Source organism: Pleurodeles waltl, chromosome 10 (assembly GCF_031143425.1).
Source record: "Pleurodeles waltl isolate 20211129_DDA chromosome 10, aPleWal1.hap1.20221129, whole genome shotgun sequence".
Taxonomy (NCBI): Eukaryota; Metazoa; Chordata; class Amphibia; order Caudata; family Salamandridae; genus Pleurodeles; species Pleurodeles waltl.
The window spans coordinates 885195439-885215530 of NC_090449.1; the positions used below are offsets into that span (position 1 = coordinate 885195439).

The following is a 20092-nucleotide window of genomic DNA, read 5'->3' on the forward strand; positions in this document are numbered from 1 at the left end:
TGCAAAATAGACTTATCATTATGCACGCATGGCGATTTGCTAAGTTCTGGTTGTCTCTATTTTACACAACTTTAGAATACAATGCGAATAATATTATCTACTTTTGTTGTAAAGTAAGTCAGAATCCGTGCAGTGTCTGCCCGTTCCAGGTCATTTAGCTTTTCCCTATACACCAACCGTCTATATCTGGGCTTATCATTGTTTTGTACTTGGGTTTTGAGGTGGAACATGACTCTATCCGTTATCTTGAGCCGAAAAACAGACATGAAACGTATCTTTTTGGTTGGTCGAGTGTTGAATGAGCAGTAGACCTGTTCCTATATCTAGATCATAAGTAAACATTATTTCCATTTGCTGTTCATCATCTCCCAACTTTTTCTAGGTTTTGTTCTTCTCAACATTCCTTTAAGGTCTCTGTGTCCCCCACATTGTTGTAGCCTCTAAATAATTCTTTATCTAAGAGACATAAAAGGTTGCTTCACTATAGCAGCATCTGGGGCATTTCAATGCCATTTGAAATTTCTTAATTACCTCAACCAGGGCACAATTAAACCTACACCATACACCCCGGCCCCCCACTACATCACAAATCCCTTCACCTGATGATAAAAATGCTAAACTGCAGGTGCGAGAACCCGAGCTGAATTCAGTTTTGCTAAGTTAATATCGGCAAAATGTTCTCTGTGAAGCCTACCACGTTCCAATAACCGCCCTTGTATTATACTGTCTTATTAAGTTTATATATCAGTAGACCTCTTTCTTTTCTGGCTGTTGTGAATTACTACTTATCTGGTGTTGAACCTCAGCAGAAAGAGAGGCTATAAAATGACGCCTTTGGGGAGAGGGTCCGGAGCAAGAATGAGTGCAGTGTTATTCAAAAGAAAAGTGTCATTTTTTATTCTCATTCAAGTAGAAACGTTAGAAAAAATATTGTTTGAGGAGTGTTGAAGATACTCAGTACTATACATGTTTTTTTTAATTACCCTGCTAGGAACGTGCCTGCATAATTTAGGTGATGAACCCTTTTTGATACTGTCCTACAATAGACCTTTCAGGTGCCTTACAAAGTGAACGTTTGTTATCTTAAACACCTTTCTTTTTCTGTTCTTTTCAGTGAACTTTGAAGCATTTATCATCACCATTGCTGTATTAGCAGGATTGCTACTCCTGTGCATAACTGTATGCTGCTGCTACTGCTGCGCGTGCTGCAAAAAGCGGTCCATGGGGTAAGAATTAATTTTGTTTAATTTGAAATGCACTCACTGCCATAGTCGTACTCAAAGCCTCAAAATGTAAGAGACCGTTTACAGATGGCTAGTCATATTTGTGTGAGCTCTATTAGGTAGCTGTCCTACAATCTGTCTGGGAAATGAGAGGGTTGAAGACCACTTGGCAGCTATCTGTACTCCCACTCTAAATGTCCACTCTTGATAACTCAGTAGATACGCAATAGAATAAAAGAAACACTTTGTGGGGTTACCGGCCACCACCTCGTGGTATTAGCCTTACAAGGTGTTGCAGCTTACAAATGGCAGCGCTCCCTAAGACCTACATTGGTAGGATGGTGTTGGCAATTTCAAAAAGGCATAAAACAAGAGAGCCCCGTTTGTATCTTGTGATATCTTTGCTAGTGTACTAAGTAACTGTTAAAGCCATTACGGTCCGGTTGTCAGCGTAGTCTGTTAATGAGAATTTATTGCTGCTCACGAGGCCGATTTTATTAATTGATATTTCATACAACATTTGAAATGTTGTTGAATCTTAGTGTGGAAACTGATCAATTCTATAGAGGGTTGTTTTTGGAAAACGTTTGAAGAGGTTATATTCCATCAGGTTTGCAAAGAGCTGTGCAGTTGTTCTGCATGGACAGCTAGAGTTCAGTTAGTATTCAAAGATAGGGTGTATTACACCAAGAGGAGGCAATTAATGTAACATTAAAAAATGCATTGTGCCATAATAAAAAATGTGTTTCTGATGTGGCACGTTTGCTTTAATTAATGCCAGTTGAATAGTTAAACTAAAGACTGTTTAATAAAGTATTAGTTTGAGATATACAGTATATACCCATTGTTGTATGGAGATGATGTTGTAATGTGTCACACATAAACAAGGATTGCAGCTGCAATTTAACGTTTCTGCAACTTTACACAGGAACTCTTTACACAGAGAATATTTTCACAACTAAACACTGGTGACTGGAGCCTATTAAAAAATATTGTCAAGTTAAGATCTCAATAGTGTAAAGATTGAAAAAGTAAAATTGGAACCCTTGATTGGGATATTCTGTCTCTTTTTCATTGAGTTGGACTTCTCAAGTATTGTGCCCCCACCACAAAAAAAAGGCTGTCAGGCTGTGTTTCCCTGACCTAAAGATTTCTGTGGCAACTTGACAGTCATTGCAATACGTAGTGCTGCTGTCCTGGGAAATGATTAAATTAGATTATACTTTGAGCTCACTGAACTATCAAGTTCCTCCTTTTTAGTCTTTGCCTTACACAGGGATTAGCAAGGCCGAACAGCTGAAAAGCGTAGGTAACCAAGCCTGAAAAATCTGAAACTTGCTGCAAGACCTAAAGCTCTAGTAATATAATGAAGTGTCTAGGTATAGGAGTACTCTACTCTGTTTGTGTTTTTAAGTATGTGTGTAAAGTATTGTAGGACATAGGTGTTTTAATACATCACACGTATTGCTCACTTTATTTTCACCATGTAATACGTTGGAACTTTTGCATAATCTATTACATGTTTAGGTTCTTGGTATGCAAAGGTGCCTGACATGATTGAATCAACACAATGTCTCCCATCCTTTCAGAGGCTAACTTTACATGTGTCTGCATCTTTCTAAACTCTGTTGGTCTTACTGGGGGGTCATTGTGAAATGTGACAGTGTTTCCCCGTCCTATGACACTTTCAAGAGGCACTGGTGTTTTTGGAAATCTCCTGATTTCCTTACCAGTATGCACTAGCGGTACACTGCTATTCTAGGCTGTTTTATGAGCACCACACTGCATGTTCTGAAGGTCAAATTAGTATCATTGACAACAGTGCTCACCGTGCTCATCAACTGCATGAAGTTACTGCATTTTAAAAGACCACTGGCAGGCCACCAGTATCTTATTACCAGTCGTGTGTAGGGCAAGATGTTATTCCATTCTACCTTTATAAGTTTTAAATGCAATTGCAAGTAGGCAAGTACAGTTTGGAAGATCTTGATCAACCTACACTCATCTCATACATGCTTTGTGTATATAAAAATGAAGTGTAGCGCCCAATCCTTTACGACGTATTTAGTGGATCACATTTATTACAAAGATATCACCTACACAGGCTCCAATGAGGAAAAAAGTTTTGTCTGAGAAACAAGATGGCAGTTGTGTGAGGACGGTCGTTTCCTCCCATCCCCTGCAACCGAGCCTCTACGGACGTTTTACTTGCTCCCCGTGTATGAGCGTGGGGCTTTCTTTGGCTAGCATTTCACTGGCTGTTTGGCTACTCACAGCAGAGAGTCTTGTCTCACTCAATCGCATGCGGGGACTGCTGTTTTTTTAGGCAACCCATTGGATGTCTGTGCGGCTGGGGCGCCACTTTGCTTGGTGTGCGGTGGTGATGCCTCTGAAAAGTTTGAGAGGCTTGAAACCTCGCGGTGGCAATGGAAGACCAATAACGGCCGCGGCTGAAAAGGGGACTCTGCGTTCTGAGCTGCCTTTAACAAAGAAGTCTGAGGACCGACAAGCCTCTGGAGCAGGGGTCGGCGGGCCATTGAAATGGGTAGCAGCCACAAGCTCAGATGTGGGCTTTTTCAAGAAGTCTTTCCAGCTTCCCCATACCGATGTAGCCTCGACAAATGGCGCCCCTGATGTGGCGCTGTGCTCTGGAGCTTCTCCCCCAGATTCTGGAGCCCACTACCTCTCAAGTGCTCTTGGCGGACAGCATGACACTGTCCTCTGTTGTAGGGGGGACTCATGAAGGGGAGAAACCTTGCATAAGGCAAGCAGGCAGCATGGCTGATCTCCATGGCAGTGGCGTCTATACCAGAGGCAAATTTGTCTGATTATAGTGGGGGACTTGGGTGGAAAGACTTCCCCGGTTTCTACCGTACAAAGAAGGGCCCTCTATCGATGGTTTTTTTCACAAATCGATCAAATACCTGTCGGTTTGCATTCCAAGGTATGTTTAGTTGTGGACTTGGGTGATCATTTTTCCTCACTCTCAGACCACTCGGACTGGTCGAACCAGGAGGAGGTGGAGTTGGGGAGAGAGGACTTTGGGGGGGGGACTCACTGGTCAGAGTATTAAGCGACGTGAGCAGCAGAGAAGAGAGTTGAGGGTTCCACCTTATTTGCCACCTGTTTAGATGAGTGATTCAGTGAAAAATATGCTGGGGCCTACTGATATGGTGAGGGTGAAGGGCCGGGATGGACCCTTGCACAGCTTCTCTGACCAGATTATCAAACCACATACATCACAAGCCTTTCGCTCGAAAGTGACACTACTACCATCATTGATAACGCAGGCCTTATTCAGCCATGTACTGATTATTATGAAAGTCTATACACTGTGTGCTCTAATGGAGATGACTCCACACTGGCGAAACACCTGGGGGAAATCACTATGGTGTGGCTTAGCCCTGGGCAGCAACAGTTCCTAGCCAATTCGATCACTAGTGACAAAATCGTACAGGCCATTGACATCCTGAGTGGCACTAGAGCTTCTGGGTTGGATAAGTTCACTAGGAATTTGTATAAAGCCTGTAAGCACATCCTCATCCGTCATCTCTTACAGGTGTACACAGAATCACTAAAGAAAGGAATTCTCCCTCCTAGACTATGTGAAGCTGTCATTACTCTACTGCTAAAACCCAGCAAACCACCTCAGTTTTGTACCTCATACAGGCCACTCTCTCTTTTGAATCATAAAAACAAGATTCTTGATGAGGTGATAGCAATGCATCTACCACTGCTTATAGAAAGCATAATATTCCCCATTGCAATCTGGTTTTGTGCCACTTCGCTCAAACTCGATTAGCCTGCGTACCCTCTTTCCAGTTTTAAATCTGATATCTAACTCTCCCTGTGGCAGCTACGTTGTTGGATGTGGAGAAGACCTTTGATTCCTTGAGTGTCCGTTCCCACCACCCAACTTCGAAGTGAATGGAGTGGTCTCACTCCCCTTCCCCATCACTAGAGGCACATGACAGGGCTGCCTCCTCTCCCCTCTGCTTTTTATTATTGCCATGGATTCTCCCCCCCCCCCTGTCTGACATGTGCAGGAACACCATCTGGGCAGGGGACTCCAATTTTAGAGAGGACACTTGCTGGCTTCTCTCTACCAGATGATATTTTACTATTTGTATGTGAGATGGCTACTAACCTACCCCCCTAATTCGCTAGGTTGTTCGATTTGGATCCTTTTCTGGATTGTCGATCAACTGGGGCAAATCTGAATTATTTCCACCATGCCCTGTGACCTAGATTACCTCTGGCATGGTGTACCGAGTCTCCTAAATATTTTGGCATTGTCCTACACAGAGACAAACAAGAAATCATGCGATTGAACTATGGCCCTGTAATTGACAAGCTAACCACACAAGAAGAGCACTGGATTAAATTACCCCTATCCCTAGGGGACCGCATTGCCATCATTAAGATGGTAGTCTTGCCATGATTTTTATATTTATTTTTGAAAATCCCTATTGCGTTGACTAACAGTCTTTTCAATACACTTCGTAGCCTCTTGATGCGACTCTTTTGGGTAGGATGTAGGCCACGTATCAGATGACAAACATTGACAATGCCCTATGAATAAGGCAGCTTCGAGGCCCCGAATATGCGCCTGTATTACTTATTAGCTCAGGCCCACTTTGCCTACTACTGGTACCACCCAGATGCCAGAGTACCATACTTTAACCTGGAGAAAGCGCAGGCACCCACTTTGCCACTCTTCCTTGCTCCCTCAGGAGTTTCCTTAAGACCCCACGGATACACAGACACTTTCCACAACATGCTGGGCCTGGTTTCATCTTAAACAATATTTAGGTGACGCACCCTTCTACTCTCTGCACCAACCCCTCCATAACAACACTTGGCTGCCACTATCTCAAGATCTCTTGGTACAATGAACACTTGCCTCCCTTCTTCACGCGGTGGGAGTCTTCTTCCACGCTAGTAGGTTGAAACTTGCTATAGAAATCACTTTGGGTGTGAGCCCCATGCCTATGTCTAGATTCATATTACATCGTCTACACAGCACTCTGCATATCGAACTACCTACATTCCCTGAGAAACCTCCTGATTTCCCCCCTTATCCATGGTCATCTCCACGCTGGATAAAAGCAGGCTGATATCCTGACTTTACCATGCCTCTTTACCACTCACCATACTGGGCTGGAATAATCCAGGAAAGCATGGGAGAAAGACCTAGGATGCATAATCCCTGATAAAACCTGGTACTATTACTGTGCACAAACTAAACTCATTTGTAACAATCTTAGGCACAAACTACTACTCTTCTAATTTCTCCATCGCTCATACGTCACACCTAAAGCACTTGTGAAGTTCGACCCCACCATGTCTCACCACTGTCTGAAATGCAGTTTGTATCACACTGACTTTGTACATTTAACGTGGAACTGTCAGTTTATAGCAGTATATTGGGGGTACATATTCTCTAAACTGTCCCTCATGCTTGCTCACATCATAGCCTCAGACCCTATGGCGGCCCTTTTAATGAATATTAAACCCTTGACTCCTAATCAGCGGCGTTTTGCAGTCATTGTTTTGCTCGTAGCCAAGTGCCAAACCTCACTCCACTGGGGAAGCCCCCGACTCCCATCAGACATTGCTTGGCTATGAGACATGACTTTCTGCGACACCACTAGCGAGCTATATGCCTCCTTCCAGCCTATTACCTCCAGACCTAAAGACATCTGGCTACCCCTCTGTGACTACCTTTTGTCCCCGACCTCGGATGAGGAACAATCTGATGCTGATTAACTTGTCACTGTTATTTGCATTTTATTTGTATATGGGAGCAAATTCTACGGATTATTTTTAATGCTACAGTTCTGCATTATATATGTCATCATAGAATTGTTCTATGGGACCTATGCCTTTGCTTTCCTGTTTATCTGTGCACCTTCCTGCTCTTACATCTGGAGTGTTGTATCTTTATTCTGCAATGGTGAAAAACTACAGAGAAATAATGTGTGTTCAGTAGTTGTTTAAAAATGTAAAATGGAAAAAAAAAATAGTTTGAGTCCAGTTATTTGCATGGCTGCACTTACATCCACTGCTGGGGACATTTGCCATGAATAAACTTATCAACTTAAAAAAATAAATAAATAAAATATATTTTAAAAAATGGACTGATACAGTGAGGAAGAGGAGGGTGTCATGACAGGAAAAGGTAGAGGTAAAAGAACTGCTCTGGAACTATTCTGTATTGCCTAGCTTGGGAGGAGGCACCACAGGTGGGGACACTACTGCTCAAGGCACTCCAGATAAGGTGCTGCCAGAGACAATTTATCAAAGTATAATGGCACTTTGTGAGGAAACATGGGTAGAGAGCTGCAGGACCCAATCTGCATACCACAAACTGCAAGGTGCTATCCACCGGTTTGCTAAGACTTGTTCTGAATTTTCCAAGGGGATGGGAGAAGCCAAGAACATAATTTCAACCTTAGAGAGTGAATCAACAACACATAAGAAAGTGACATATTTTGGAGGCTCAATGGTCGATGCCCAGTGGAAACCGGAAGATTTTGAGAATAGACATTAACAGAATAACATCAGAGTCGTGGGCATTCCTGAAGGACAGATACTCACAGTTATATTGTGGGACTCTTTAAAGGAGCTTTTCCGGAACTAGTTGACTGGAATTGGGAAGTGGAGGTTCAGTGGGCCCATAGGTTCACCTTTAAACAGAACACCCGGGATAGACAGGATGGGGAAAAACCCAGGACAATATTAATATACTTGGGTAAATTTCATGGGAAACAACCAACATAATTGTTTGTAAGAAAAAAGGGAAATAGTCTCTACTCCCCAGATCATACAGGTCGATATCTTTATTAAATTCTGATGGGAAAATCTATGCCAAAGTACTGGCCACTAGACTTGGGAAGGTCATCTCCCGATTAGTATCGCCCCAACATCGTGGCTTGATTTCTTGCTGTCGTGCTGGTGACCATTTTAGGAGGGTGTTCGCTTAGTTTGACACGTCTGAAGCCTTAAAAACACCATTGGGGTTAGTTTTACTGGATGCCGAAAAGGCTTTTGATCCTATATCATGGCAATTTGTGTGGACAGTATTAGACTGGAAAGGTTTTGGCAACTGTTTCATGAAGTCCATTAGAGCCCTGTACAAAACCCCTAGGGCTACACTGCAAAGAATGGGACGAGAGTCAGATTTCATACAAATCTCAAGAAGTACTCGGCAGGGTTGCCTATGCTCGCTTTTATTATTCGCTTAAAACATAGATCCATGTATAGCAAAGCTTAAGAATTGCTTTCATATTAAACCTGTTATTTTTAAGCATGTTTAGTATAAAGTGTTTGCTTATGCAGATGACATTGTGGTGGTCACTTCAGATTCTTCTTGAGCACTTCCAGAAATAGAAGCTCCAGCTAGACAGTTTGGGACTTCCTCAGGATACAGATTGAATGAGGGTAAAACCCAGGTGCTAAGCACTGAGGGTATTGGATGTAGGGATTGTGTGGTGACCGAGGCAGTATATCTGAGAGTCACGATTACTGCAGTCCTGGATCGATTGGTTGAGCTGAACATGGTATTATTACTATATAATGTTAAATGAGATCTAAAGAGAATTGATCATTTGCATCTTTCACAAATTGGGACACGTAACATACTGAAAGTGACCATCCTTCCAAGGGTATTGTATATCTTTAGGACCGTCCCGTTGGAAATCAGCAAATATTGGCTGGCTAAATTGTAGAGAGCCTGTTTTATTTTTTTGTGGTGGTACCGAAGATCAAGGTGGGCAGCCAAATATATGAGGTTGCCGTGCTTATGAGGCGGCTAGTAGGTCCCTAATTTCAGTTTTTACTACTGGGCGTGCACGTTGCAACACATGGGTATTCTTTTTATAGGAGACTAGCGTGGAATAAGCCTAGCAAAATCTCAGACTATCTATGAGGTGATTTTGGGAGCTGAAGCTAGGGCTTGTTTTGTAAAAAAAAAAAAAAAAAAAAAGGAAAACAAAAAAATAGAACCCAGTTACTATAAGAAAATTACGTTCAAGATTGTAAGGGCAGCATATAAGGTTTGAAGCAAAATAAAGCGGTGATTAGGAATCTGTAAACTTAACTTATATACACTTTTTTCAGCCTCATTAATCTTACCACCTGTTTTTCAGGATGCAAATATTGAGAAAGGACTCCCTCACAGCTTCAGGGGATTTATACTGTGATGGTCAACTTTGCACTTCTAAGAATTACAAGAGGCCTTTGAATAATTAAGTGTGACTTTTAAAAAAATATCTTCAGATACATTATTTTTTTTTTCTCAAAGGAAACAGGAACTACCCTCAGTAGTAAAGATCCCCTTACTTACTTGTGTGTGACTATATTGCCTGTACACACAACACATATTCATGCATATGCACTTTATGGATTAGAGGCTTGTTGGTTGTTTAATTATGTTGCTTTTTTTGGACATATATTGATTGCTGCTATGCGTTTTCCACTCTGTGCTTTGGGGGCTTCTGCCTGCAAAGCTTTATTATTCTGAGTTTTAATATATGCATGTGAGTGCCAAATCTGATATTGGATGTTAAAGTCATCGAATTTTAATCATATATTATTTAGCGTGGATGCCTTAGGTCAGTGCTCCCAAATTTATTAGGGCTTTTGTTCGGCTGCAGTTTTTTATGGTTTTAATGAAAAAACTTCTGGGTCTTAGCTTCTTGGTGTATTGAACAACTACTACATTGATATATTTAACAGGGTTTCAATGGGACCAACAGGGACACCTGAACTTTCTCAAAAAAGACAGTCACCACTCACTGTGGTATCTAAGGTGCCTTGATTTTACAACTGCTTTTTGCACTGACCCACCAGGTTACATACCAGCACTACCAGTGTGTAAAGTGTAGATTAATACCATGTCAGTCAAAGCAGGCTATCAATTTTGGATCTGTCTTTTTCATTCTCCGGTGACTTGGCATTGGCTCTGTACTGCAGACCTCAGTAGTAAATGAGCTTAAAGTAAGCCATACTCCCACTTGAGTCTAACCAACTTGTCCTTCACTTCTTGTTTGAGCTCTCCCTTATGGTACTGGCCCCTTAGGGTGGCACACTCCTTTTCTTGACAGGGGAATGAATTCCTGGGACCTCCGAACATTGGTAGATCTGCCAGTGGAGGAACTAGGGCCTCCTCAGCCACTCATGAATGCTCTCTTGCAAATGCAAACAACTCATCCTGTGGACCTTTTTGAATTTTTGGCACATTCTTGCTCACTTTTGTGTATCTTGCTTTCAGAATACTCCTGACTTTTGGCTGCTGCCCTCATTATGACACCCACTTACTGAGGATTCAGAAGTGGAATTGCTCAGAACACACACAACCGCTGCTTCAGTTCGAACTCCTAACTTTGTTGGAATTGTGACTCCTGTCCTTCCTAGAAACATTGATCGGCAAGAGCTGCTGGCAAGTTCCCTGGAACTGGTGGATCATTGTAAAATCTTGCTTTAAAGATCATTTTTGGTGAATCCATAAGAATCTGCTAGCTGGAGGTCCTAGGAGCAGTAGTGTTAGATTGATGTTAATGTAGCATATTCTCCTTTGCATGACATATGCTAGGACAAGGTCAATGTGTCTTTTCACCGAGCATGTAAGGGTGTGGAGACACCCGACATAAAACTTCAAAAAATCAGTTTCAATTTACAGTACGACTCATTAAGTCACACAAATGATACTCTAAGATAAAACAAGTCCAGTTGGCTTTATTACAGATTAATGCTCAGAGTAACATAGATGATTCTCAAAACAAGACTATAAAGATACAGAACCATTATAGGCTGCCTAAATCTCCTAAAGAAGTTCAGGTGAACTAGCATTAAAAACACTCTATTACGCCAATACAAAAGAGAAATAGAAAAATCTTAAAAGGATGAAATGTGGGCTGTCTAGTCCTGTTAGTCATTTAGCTTTTCTAAGCCTACACTCTCTAATAACCGCAACAAGGGGAAACCCACCGAATTAGCAAATCTGTTTAGCATGTGTCAGGATAGACACATGTAGGCAAAAAGCATAAAAAGACAAAAAGAATTTGGAAAAAGGTAATCTGGGGAGTCAAGACTAACTAAATTTGACAAAGGTAGATAAAATGGGAAGGCGTCAGCATTACAGAAGCTTGATCAAGATGTCCAATGGCAAACAGTCATGCTGAATGTTTGGGGCTCAAGATTTAACTCATAATCCAGCTATGCATAATACAATAAAATATCTATTTCCAAGCGGGCTTTCTCATGGGAACGATATCTGAAAGAAGGTTCATGTTGGCAAGAATGACTAAACATTTTTTGCATTGTCACGAAGCAGTGCCTTGCAGACCTCACTTAAGCTAGTGCAAGTGAATTAAAACAGCACATTCATTTATGCATTTAATATGCATTTATCTTGGCTAGACTTAAAATTCATTATTAGTAAACTATTAGACTAGCTCATGTTACAGCAACTTCAAAATAAAAAGATTCTGTTAATCCTTTCATGTAACTATAGGGTGGTACTACATTTTCTATATTTGCATGCTACTTTTAAAACATTTTCTACATTAAATCAAATATCGTTTTTTAACGCAGACTGCTAGTTTACAACAGGAATCATAACATAGAGGCAAATTTATTCTTCAAATATAAAGTTAAAACTGTTATATGACATGGGTTTTTTCTGGCTTTCAGCACATCACTTTACATTAGAATTATTAGTACTATCAAGGCCCAAAACTGTCAGAAAACTCTTTTTAATGTGGTAAAGGAGCTCTCTGATCCCAGTCAGTCATCTCCTGCACCGTCACTATCACAAACTGAGTATGAGGAATTAGCTTTGTTTTTATGAAATACGTAGCGGACATTCAGGCGCAGCTGATCGATGACTTCAAGGTTGGCGCAACGGTGTCTAATCCTGGAAGTCTAGGTGATTATGCTATATCCACCCTTAGTCATTGAATAGGGCTTCTTCCCTGTCCAAATTCCTGCAGAGGAAATTGGAGTCCTGGACCTTGCTCGACTTCACCTCCTTTTTGGGCATGCTACAGTTGGTCAAATCTGGCTCGCCATTAGACTCTCTACCTACCACCTGATAAGTTTGGCTTGATAAACATGGAGCTACTCCAGAAAGTAGTGAACCTCCTTAACTTGTCTCTTCCTGAGGGTGATATTCCTGCATGCTGGAAACACACCATGGTGCTCCCACTTTTAAAGAAATCTAACCTAGACCCTAATATATGGTTGAGTTACTGGCCCGTCTCTGTTGCCTTGCCTCTCAAAGGTGCTTGAGAAACATGTGAATGCCTTGTTTACAGCGTATGTGAGGAATCTAAATTCTCTTCACCCCTAACAATAGGGTTTCAGGACAGGGCATAGCATGGAATCTGCCGTCCTGGGAATTACAGAACGTCTCAGAATGCTCCTGGATGAAGATGGAACTGCAGCGCTCATTCCACTCGATCGGAGTGCTGCGTTCGATACCATGTCTCACTCTACTTTGATGGAGTGTCAGGATCTACCTTCCGCTTACCGCCATGGTCAGATGGAGCTGAAGTGCGACCTGTGTTCTTGTACGTCCTGCTCTGACCGAGGTAAGGGCAACCCCTTTCAGTAGCCACGGTGCTGCTGACAATGGTACGCCACAACAGTCCATGCCCTCCACAAGGAGTTCCAGAGGAAAAACCCCTAAGGGAAAAAATCTCTTTGACAGGAACTCCCTGGAACAGAAAAAAGTACACAACAAAAATCAGAACTCCAAGCCCAGAAAAAGAATAACAGCAAAAGGTGGAAAAGCAGGAACAAAAACTGGAATCAGAGAAAAACCAGCTGGAGCGTGATCACCGCCAAGGGGAGTGTTGCAAAGCAAAGAGATAAGAATCTGACCCCTTATATGCCACTTAGCAGGAAGTGACATGCAGGAAGAAGCAAGAACGCCATCTTAGATTGGGGAAGGAGCTATAGAAGACGGCAGAAAAAGGCACCATATTATAAAAGGAAACCAATGCATGCAGGGAAAGAAAATTATAATTCTATGCTGGGAAGGAGAGAACATAGCCCCAAAAGGAAAAAGGAAAGAAAGGAAGAGCCCTAGATCAGGGCACCAGGTAAGTGAAGGGCCAGGGGTGGGTGGGGGGGGGGGAGGGGGGGTGCGAACACCCTGCCACGAAAACCCAAGCCGCGCGTTAAACGTGGCAAGGCCCGACACCCAATCCTGGGCCTCCGACCTCGCCGTGGGCAATATTATATACCGTGGCCGAGGAAAATGGCTGTGGCAAGCCCAGCGGTCTGAAAAACAGACTGCAGCCCTCACTGCGGCCTGAGCAGGGGATGCTGCGGGACCCCCCCGGCGTGACATGGAGAAATTATCAGCATTGGGACTTGAGGCTTCGGCACTGTCTGGGCTAACCTTGTTTCTTCACAATCGTTCCTTTCAGGTATGCTCAGCCATCGCTATGTCTGATAGGCAGCATCTAACATCATGGGTTCCACAGGGTTCAGTGCTGAGTCCCCTGCTTTTCAGCATTTTAGTTCGCCCGCTGGCTGATGTGGTGGAGAGCTGTGGTCTGACACTTTTTTCTTATGCAGACGATACCCAAATTGTGTTCTCTGTATCATCTGCTCAGAAGCATGTTCTGTCTGAACTTAACCGTTGCCTAAGGTCAATTGCTACCTGGATGAGCAACAGCTCACTCAAATTGAATGACGATAAGATGGAGGTGATGATTTTTGGCAAGAATCCCCAGTTTTGGGGCCCTCAACATAGGCCAGCTACCCTGTCTTTCAAAGTCAAAAATCTGGGATTCTTACTGGATGTAAATTTGTCAGTGAAACCTCAGATTGTGAATGTGACCGCCACCTGTTTTGCCATACTCATGTGGCTTAAGAAAATTATCTGGTTTCTTCCTCTGATCGACTAAAAAGACTTTAATCCAAGCTTTAATCCTGTCAAGATTAGACTATGGTAACATCCTCTACCTTGTCACGGACCAAGCTTCTATTCGCCACCTGCAGATGGTTCAGAATGCTGTGGCACGCCTTGTGTTCTGCCTCCCAAAATCTGCATTGGTTGCCCCTCTCTTGCGGTAGCTTCACTGACTGACGATCCCGAAGCCCATCCACTTTAAGGCTCTGTGCTATGTTTATGAAGCCAGAGCAGTGACTGGCCCTCGTCATATTCAGGAAATAATACTGTCCTATCTGTCTGCCCGCCCCCTTAGATCTGAGCATCTGGTTCTGTGTACAGTTCAGAGGTTTTGGCCTGGTCCGGATGAGTGGGCGTTCGTTTTTTAGTCCTGGGTACAATGCTATGGAACGCTCTGCCAGTCACCTTAAGGAATTATCCCACACTACTTACCTTTCGTAAGAGCCTGAAGACGTGTTTATTCTGATCCCAGGAGCTGACCCTCACTTTTTCTGTGTCTTAACGCCGAGAAATCCTTTTTGGATAGCTGTGCACTCTACAAAATAATATTACTTTACGTGACATTACTTTAATTACTATAATACATAAACTGTCATGCATAGATGGTCACTGTGACATGAGGGAAAACACTAAAAGTTCTGATATATCAACATACATGTCCTGCAGATGCTTTCTACTTTTGGAAGGGATGATCGCCACTTCTTTTCAGTCAACCTCCGGTGATGCATTTGTAATCCAAGCGCCACTTACCATTTTAGTTCTCCTAAATCCTGCTATCTGAAACTCACAGAAGCCCTGTGGGATAGCAGGACTAGGCTTGAAATTAGTACACCTGGTAATTCTTTACATATGCGTTTTCAGTTTACTGCCCCAACATAACACCATAGATTTATTTTTCAAAGAGAGTGGGCCTGATTTTCCCCTTTAGCTGCTCCCTTGTCACACCTGTTCTGACAAGTCCCTCGTTTGACCATATTCTAAAATGATCCATCCTCCCTCTCATTGCTTGTGGAGCTACAGCTTTCTCTTTAGATGACCCAGTGCAGAAAATTATTTTTCTCTACTTCCTGTTGCCTTCATTTGTATCAGAAAGCTGTGAGTAGAAACAGAGAATCAAAAGAAGAGAGACGCATAGAAGAAAGGCTATGAATGCATTTGAAGACAATAGTACAGCTGTGAGTTTATTCGAAGACGGGAGTAAAAAACCTCAATGGAAAAGGTTAATGAAATGAGCTCGTGTTGCTGTGCGACGTGTTTGAAAAACATTGCCAAAGCCAATTGAACCCGCGTAGACGAGACCTTTTGGCTTTAACGATGTTTGTTGACCCTGGGGTTCTCCCCTATGGATTTCTTTCTGAGCACTAAATACTGCCCATCCAGCCTTAAAACTCAGTGAAGATGCCGTCATGAGGAGTTTTCATGGCTAGGTTTTATCATACCATTGTCTCAAGAACTACGTAGTGTTGAACTTTCAGACCAGAGCACATCACAGCTTCTGCAGTCTTGTCTCAACCAGGCATCGCACTCTTAACTGTTCTCTGTGCGGCACCTCATGCTTGAGATGATGCTGCCAGCATAAAATTGTCTATAAAACACTGTGCCGCTCTCTGGCGTTAGGGCCTCGTATTCATTTACAAAGTCACATTATACACCGTAGTGATACTGCTTCTCCCCAAACATACTCAGCCTCCGGAAGCCTGAGAATAATTTCAAAATTCATGCCATGATTACCATCTATGCTGTGAAGCGATACTAATGACCTATTGTGTGCTAAATTACTGTCAAACAACACGAGTACGAGTATCATAAAAAGTGATTGAAAAAGACTTGATTATTTGAGTCATTTTTTTTAAACTAAGGAACATGATCTGTTTTGCACTGAGCAGTGTTATGTTCTTTCCGATTTGAATACTTTGTTTCAAGTCCAGAACCCCTTTGTTCGGCAAAAGAACGAAGGGCTAGCGTGGTCAGTATAGTAAGCAAAAGAGGAAGAAGTTATTTTTAGAAAAGCTTTTTCAAACCGCAGACAGTTCATATCCATATGGCCACTAGGTGGCATCAGTTATCTATTAAAAGACACATGAAAGTCCAGCTCTGAAGATGATGCACTTTAGTCATGATTTAGAGAGAACGAAACGTGTTTACGTTTCTCCCTTTTTAGGGAAATCAACATTTGCAACCTTGATAAGGCACACCTGCGAGTTAATTCCTGGGATTTCAGCATTGTTACCTTTGAATATAATGAAAGAAAATCCGTTCATAATCCTTTATGATCGATGCATTTGACCTTTCTTGGAAGCATGCATTTTAAATATCTCTTAATTCTGACAGATTATTAGTGAATTGGAATAAACCTCTGTTTACTTAGTGGTCCTCTTTCAATGCAATCCAGCGTTCAAAAGTGATATTTCCTTCAAAAGACAGACATGAAAATAAAACCCAAGGCTTTCATGCTTAAAAATAGCTTCCGCAGATTCCTCACCTTCTGAGTATTCCCAGTCAATAAATTAGATCCAGACAGCTTATTTAATTGCTCCTGCATGCCATCAGGTGGTAACACCGTCCTCCATCTCGACTTTGTTTCACTCCTCTGAGCTGACATCCGTGCCTCTTTTTCACACACTTCTACACTAATGTGGAGGTCCACACCTACCTATTTTGGAACTTACTGTAGTCTTTTTGAACTTCTTGGTAGTGTGCCAGAATGCCATCCCCGAAGACGCTGGTTTTCGTGCTATATTGCACATGCTTGATGTAGGTATCGGTTATAGATCTGCACAACTCCTGCAAGTAGTCGGCACCAGACCTGACGCCAGCCCTTTTAAGAAACGCTTCCTGATACGCCCCTGTGTCTTTAAGGAGCGAGAAGTCAATCTCTACCTTGCTGAGCACTAAACGCTGGGCATATCCCAATCGAAGTCACAAAATTGGTTCCTGTCACCTCACCTTTGTCTAGTAAGTCCAAATTGAAGGTGAAGGAACCGTTCTAAAAGAAGCATAGGAAAAGTGATCGAGGCTCTTCAATGGTTAGACACTCCAAATCTAGTGAGAAATCACACACTCCGCATTCCAGTAGCCTGGCACCTTCTTCACCTTAATCTTCCGATCTCATTCCAAACCTGTAGCTGATGCAGTTCGGGTTTATCAGGCCGCAGCATCCTGATCCCTACAAAGAGACCATGCTGCAGGAATTCAAGATGATTCTAGCTCCCTCTGGCACGTCTTCTGTTTTCATGGTCCCAGCAGGGGGCTCCAGTCGAGATGTTGCAGTTTGGTCCTCTCCCTGCGTTAAACGCTGCTGAAGGAAGTCTGGCCACACCCTCTGTGGTACTGGCTGTTTATCTACCCCTGTGCTGCAGGCCTTGTAGGTCGTTTTTGGCAGTACTAGTTCCAGATCAAGTATCCACTCCATTCCTACATTTAAATCCTTTATTAGTTATGACTTGACCTATATCCTGCTATGCAATCTCAAACAGACAATCAGTTGTCAAGGATGCATCTCCTCCAGGTCCTCTACCATGGCAGCCATCAATCAGTACAATGGATACTACTGTTCAGTCTGACTCTTATGCAATATACGGTCTTCCATCTGCGCTCCATGATGACAATAGTGGTGAGGTAGCGGATAACAACTTTCTCCCTCACTGTATTGATGCTGGCTTATATAGTCTATTTTTAGAATGCTTAGGTATCACTTTAGCATCCGTCCTGGAGTCCTCTCTGGGTCCCCCAAACAAAAAGAGTGAATATTTTACTGCAACATTTAAGAGCACGGCGGAAGTGCAAGAACTGCCCAGCCTCACAGAGGAGACTAAGGCAGATCTTCCTACTTACATTTTGCAACCTGTAACTTCAAAGTCAGACCCTCTGTTGACCTTCAGTGAGACACCAGTTGAGTATTATGTCTGCCTGGTCAAACCTATGCTCTGTGCCAGCGGTGAATTTCCCCATTGTTAGACACCATAGACCAGCTCCTTGTGTATCTACGTTTTATGACACAGCATCCCACTCCAGAGAACCTTGTAGTACGAGCTACCACTTAGAACGTGAATCCTAATTTCTTCCAGTAGCTCCTCCAGAATGGGAATCCCAGCAAATTGATGCTTTTGGCAGGATTTTGTTTCCATAAGGCAGTACGGGTCTACTTTCTTTAAATTATGCCTGCCTTTTGATTCTATACAGTCCAGCCCTGTGGGACATTGTGCATGAAGTTTTTCCTGCGCATCCTGAAGACCTTCATAACGTCTTCGCACAAACAATCATAAATAGACAAAACATAGCTAAACTGATTTTATATTACAACCTACAAATACTTTTTGTAGGGCTAGACGCCAAAGCATTGCCAGGGGATCAAGGACGGCAGATGTGTAAGTCCTCTTCTTCTCCAGACAAGGCTTCCAATCCCTTTTACTTTTGCCCTTAATTAGGCACTTGGGGCCAGTAGGGTGATTAGATTAGGCACTGCCTATCCCACTGGCACTCCATCACTTTGAATCTGTAATCGACTAGATTGTCCAAGATGGCTATGCCTTCTCTTTTTGGACACCCCTTCTTATCCCCACTGTGCTCACTCAGACATTAGCTAACCTCTCCAATATTTTTTCCAAGCAAAGGTTCAAGGTGCTCCCTAAGGGACTATTGAGCTTGTGCTTTAGGCAGACAAGCAATGGGCAGTTACTTGCTTTTCCTCCTACTCCCAAGTAAAACTAGGGCCTGAGACTAGTCTTTGACTGCAGAGTTCTGAACTTGTATCCTTCTTCTTCATGAGGAACTTGTCCTCCTCTACCTCCACCACTGGCTGGTGAAGGCAAATTTGCCTCAGATAATCTTGCACCACCTGCAGAGAATCATGTTATTGTTCTCCAACCAGGTATTTTCCATTAGTGAGTTCAAATTTCATCCTCAGCTTTCACAGATGCCATCTTCGACACTGAAGTCTTTCCTACATCTGCTTAGAGTCTGAGACATTCAGGCTATAATTCCAGTTTTTCAGACAAGAGCTACTCTTGCAGCCTTGATGCTTTTGAGGCTCTTGCACCTCCTACTTTGTGACACCTACAGGCATTTCAAATTAACCTGTGTATGTAGTGGGTCTAATATTGGGGAAACATCTTGGTCAAGATGCATGTCTCTGATAGGTTGACTCAGGTCCTTTAATGGTGACACTTCCTTGTTGAGGACTGTTCTAAGTGCTCTCTCTGGACTTCACAGTAGTAACAGATGAATTGTCTCAGTTTGGGAAGTTACCTGGGAGTGATGGAGCTTCGAGTCTTCTGATCTATGGTCGAGCAGCGCCATCACACATCTTCTGGAGCAGTATGCCTTTGTGGAACACTTGACAGCCATGTGGTACTGTAACAAGCAGGGTGTTATATAGTGGGATCTCAATGTTACGGCAGAGAAATTTAGTGGATGTTATTTTCCCAACCATCAGTTGTATGTGATTTTACAGGTGGCATGGGGCATCTGAGCACAGTGGGACATGCCCTTAGTAGACCTTTTAGACTCCTCCGAAAACACTTAATGCATAGTGTTTTGTGGTCTAGAGTTTCCATCAATGTTATGTACAAGACAAATTCTCACTATGGTGGGATTTTAGCCTCCTCTGCTCCTTTCTACCTTGCCTCTGATACCGTAGGTGTAACAAAACAAAAAAAAAAAGACAGGCAGGTCTGACCACAGCTCATTCATGTAGCGTCCTCCCAGTCCAGGAGCATGTAAAGGACCACGCCATACACAGAGCTCTGTAACAGACGTCTTTGTTCCTATGCATACAATCGCACACTGCACTTGGATCACGTCATAACTGTTAATAACTACACCCTAACACCTCCCAGCAAATTATGTAATTCCTCTACAGAGTCTGCCTATAACCTCAAGGTTGCTAGTGCACATGGTCACACCAGCCTACATCTCCTCCCTTGTTAAATAAAAAGTATAAACA

General features: G+C 42.7%; 1 protein-coding gene across 2 annotated transcripts in view; it reads left to right on the top strand.

Moving 5' to 3' along the window:
* Positions 1–20092, top strand: part of LOC138261990 (pituitary tumor-transforming gene 1 protein-interacting protein-like) — a 206591-nt gene that overhangs the window by 53434 nt on the left and 133065 nt on the right. For both annotated transcript variants that reach the window (XM_069211608.1, XM_069211607.1), the window contains one exon: positions 1115–1226. In XM_069211608.1, the coding sequence (XP_069067709.1) occupies positions 1115–1226 (112 nt within the window). The remainder of the gene's footprint in view (positions 1–1114; positions 1227–20092) is intronic.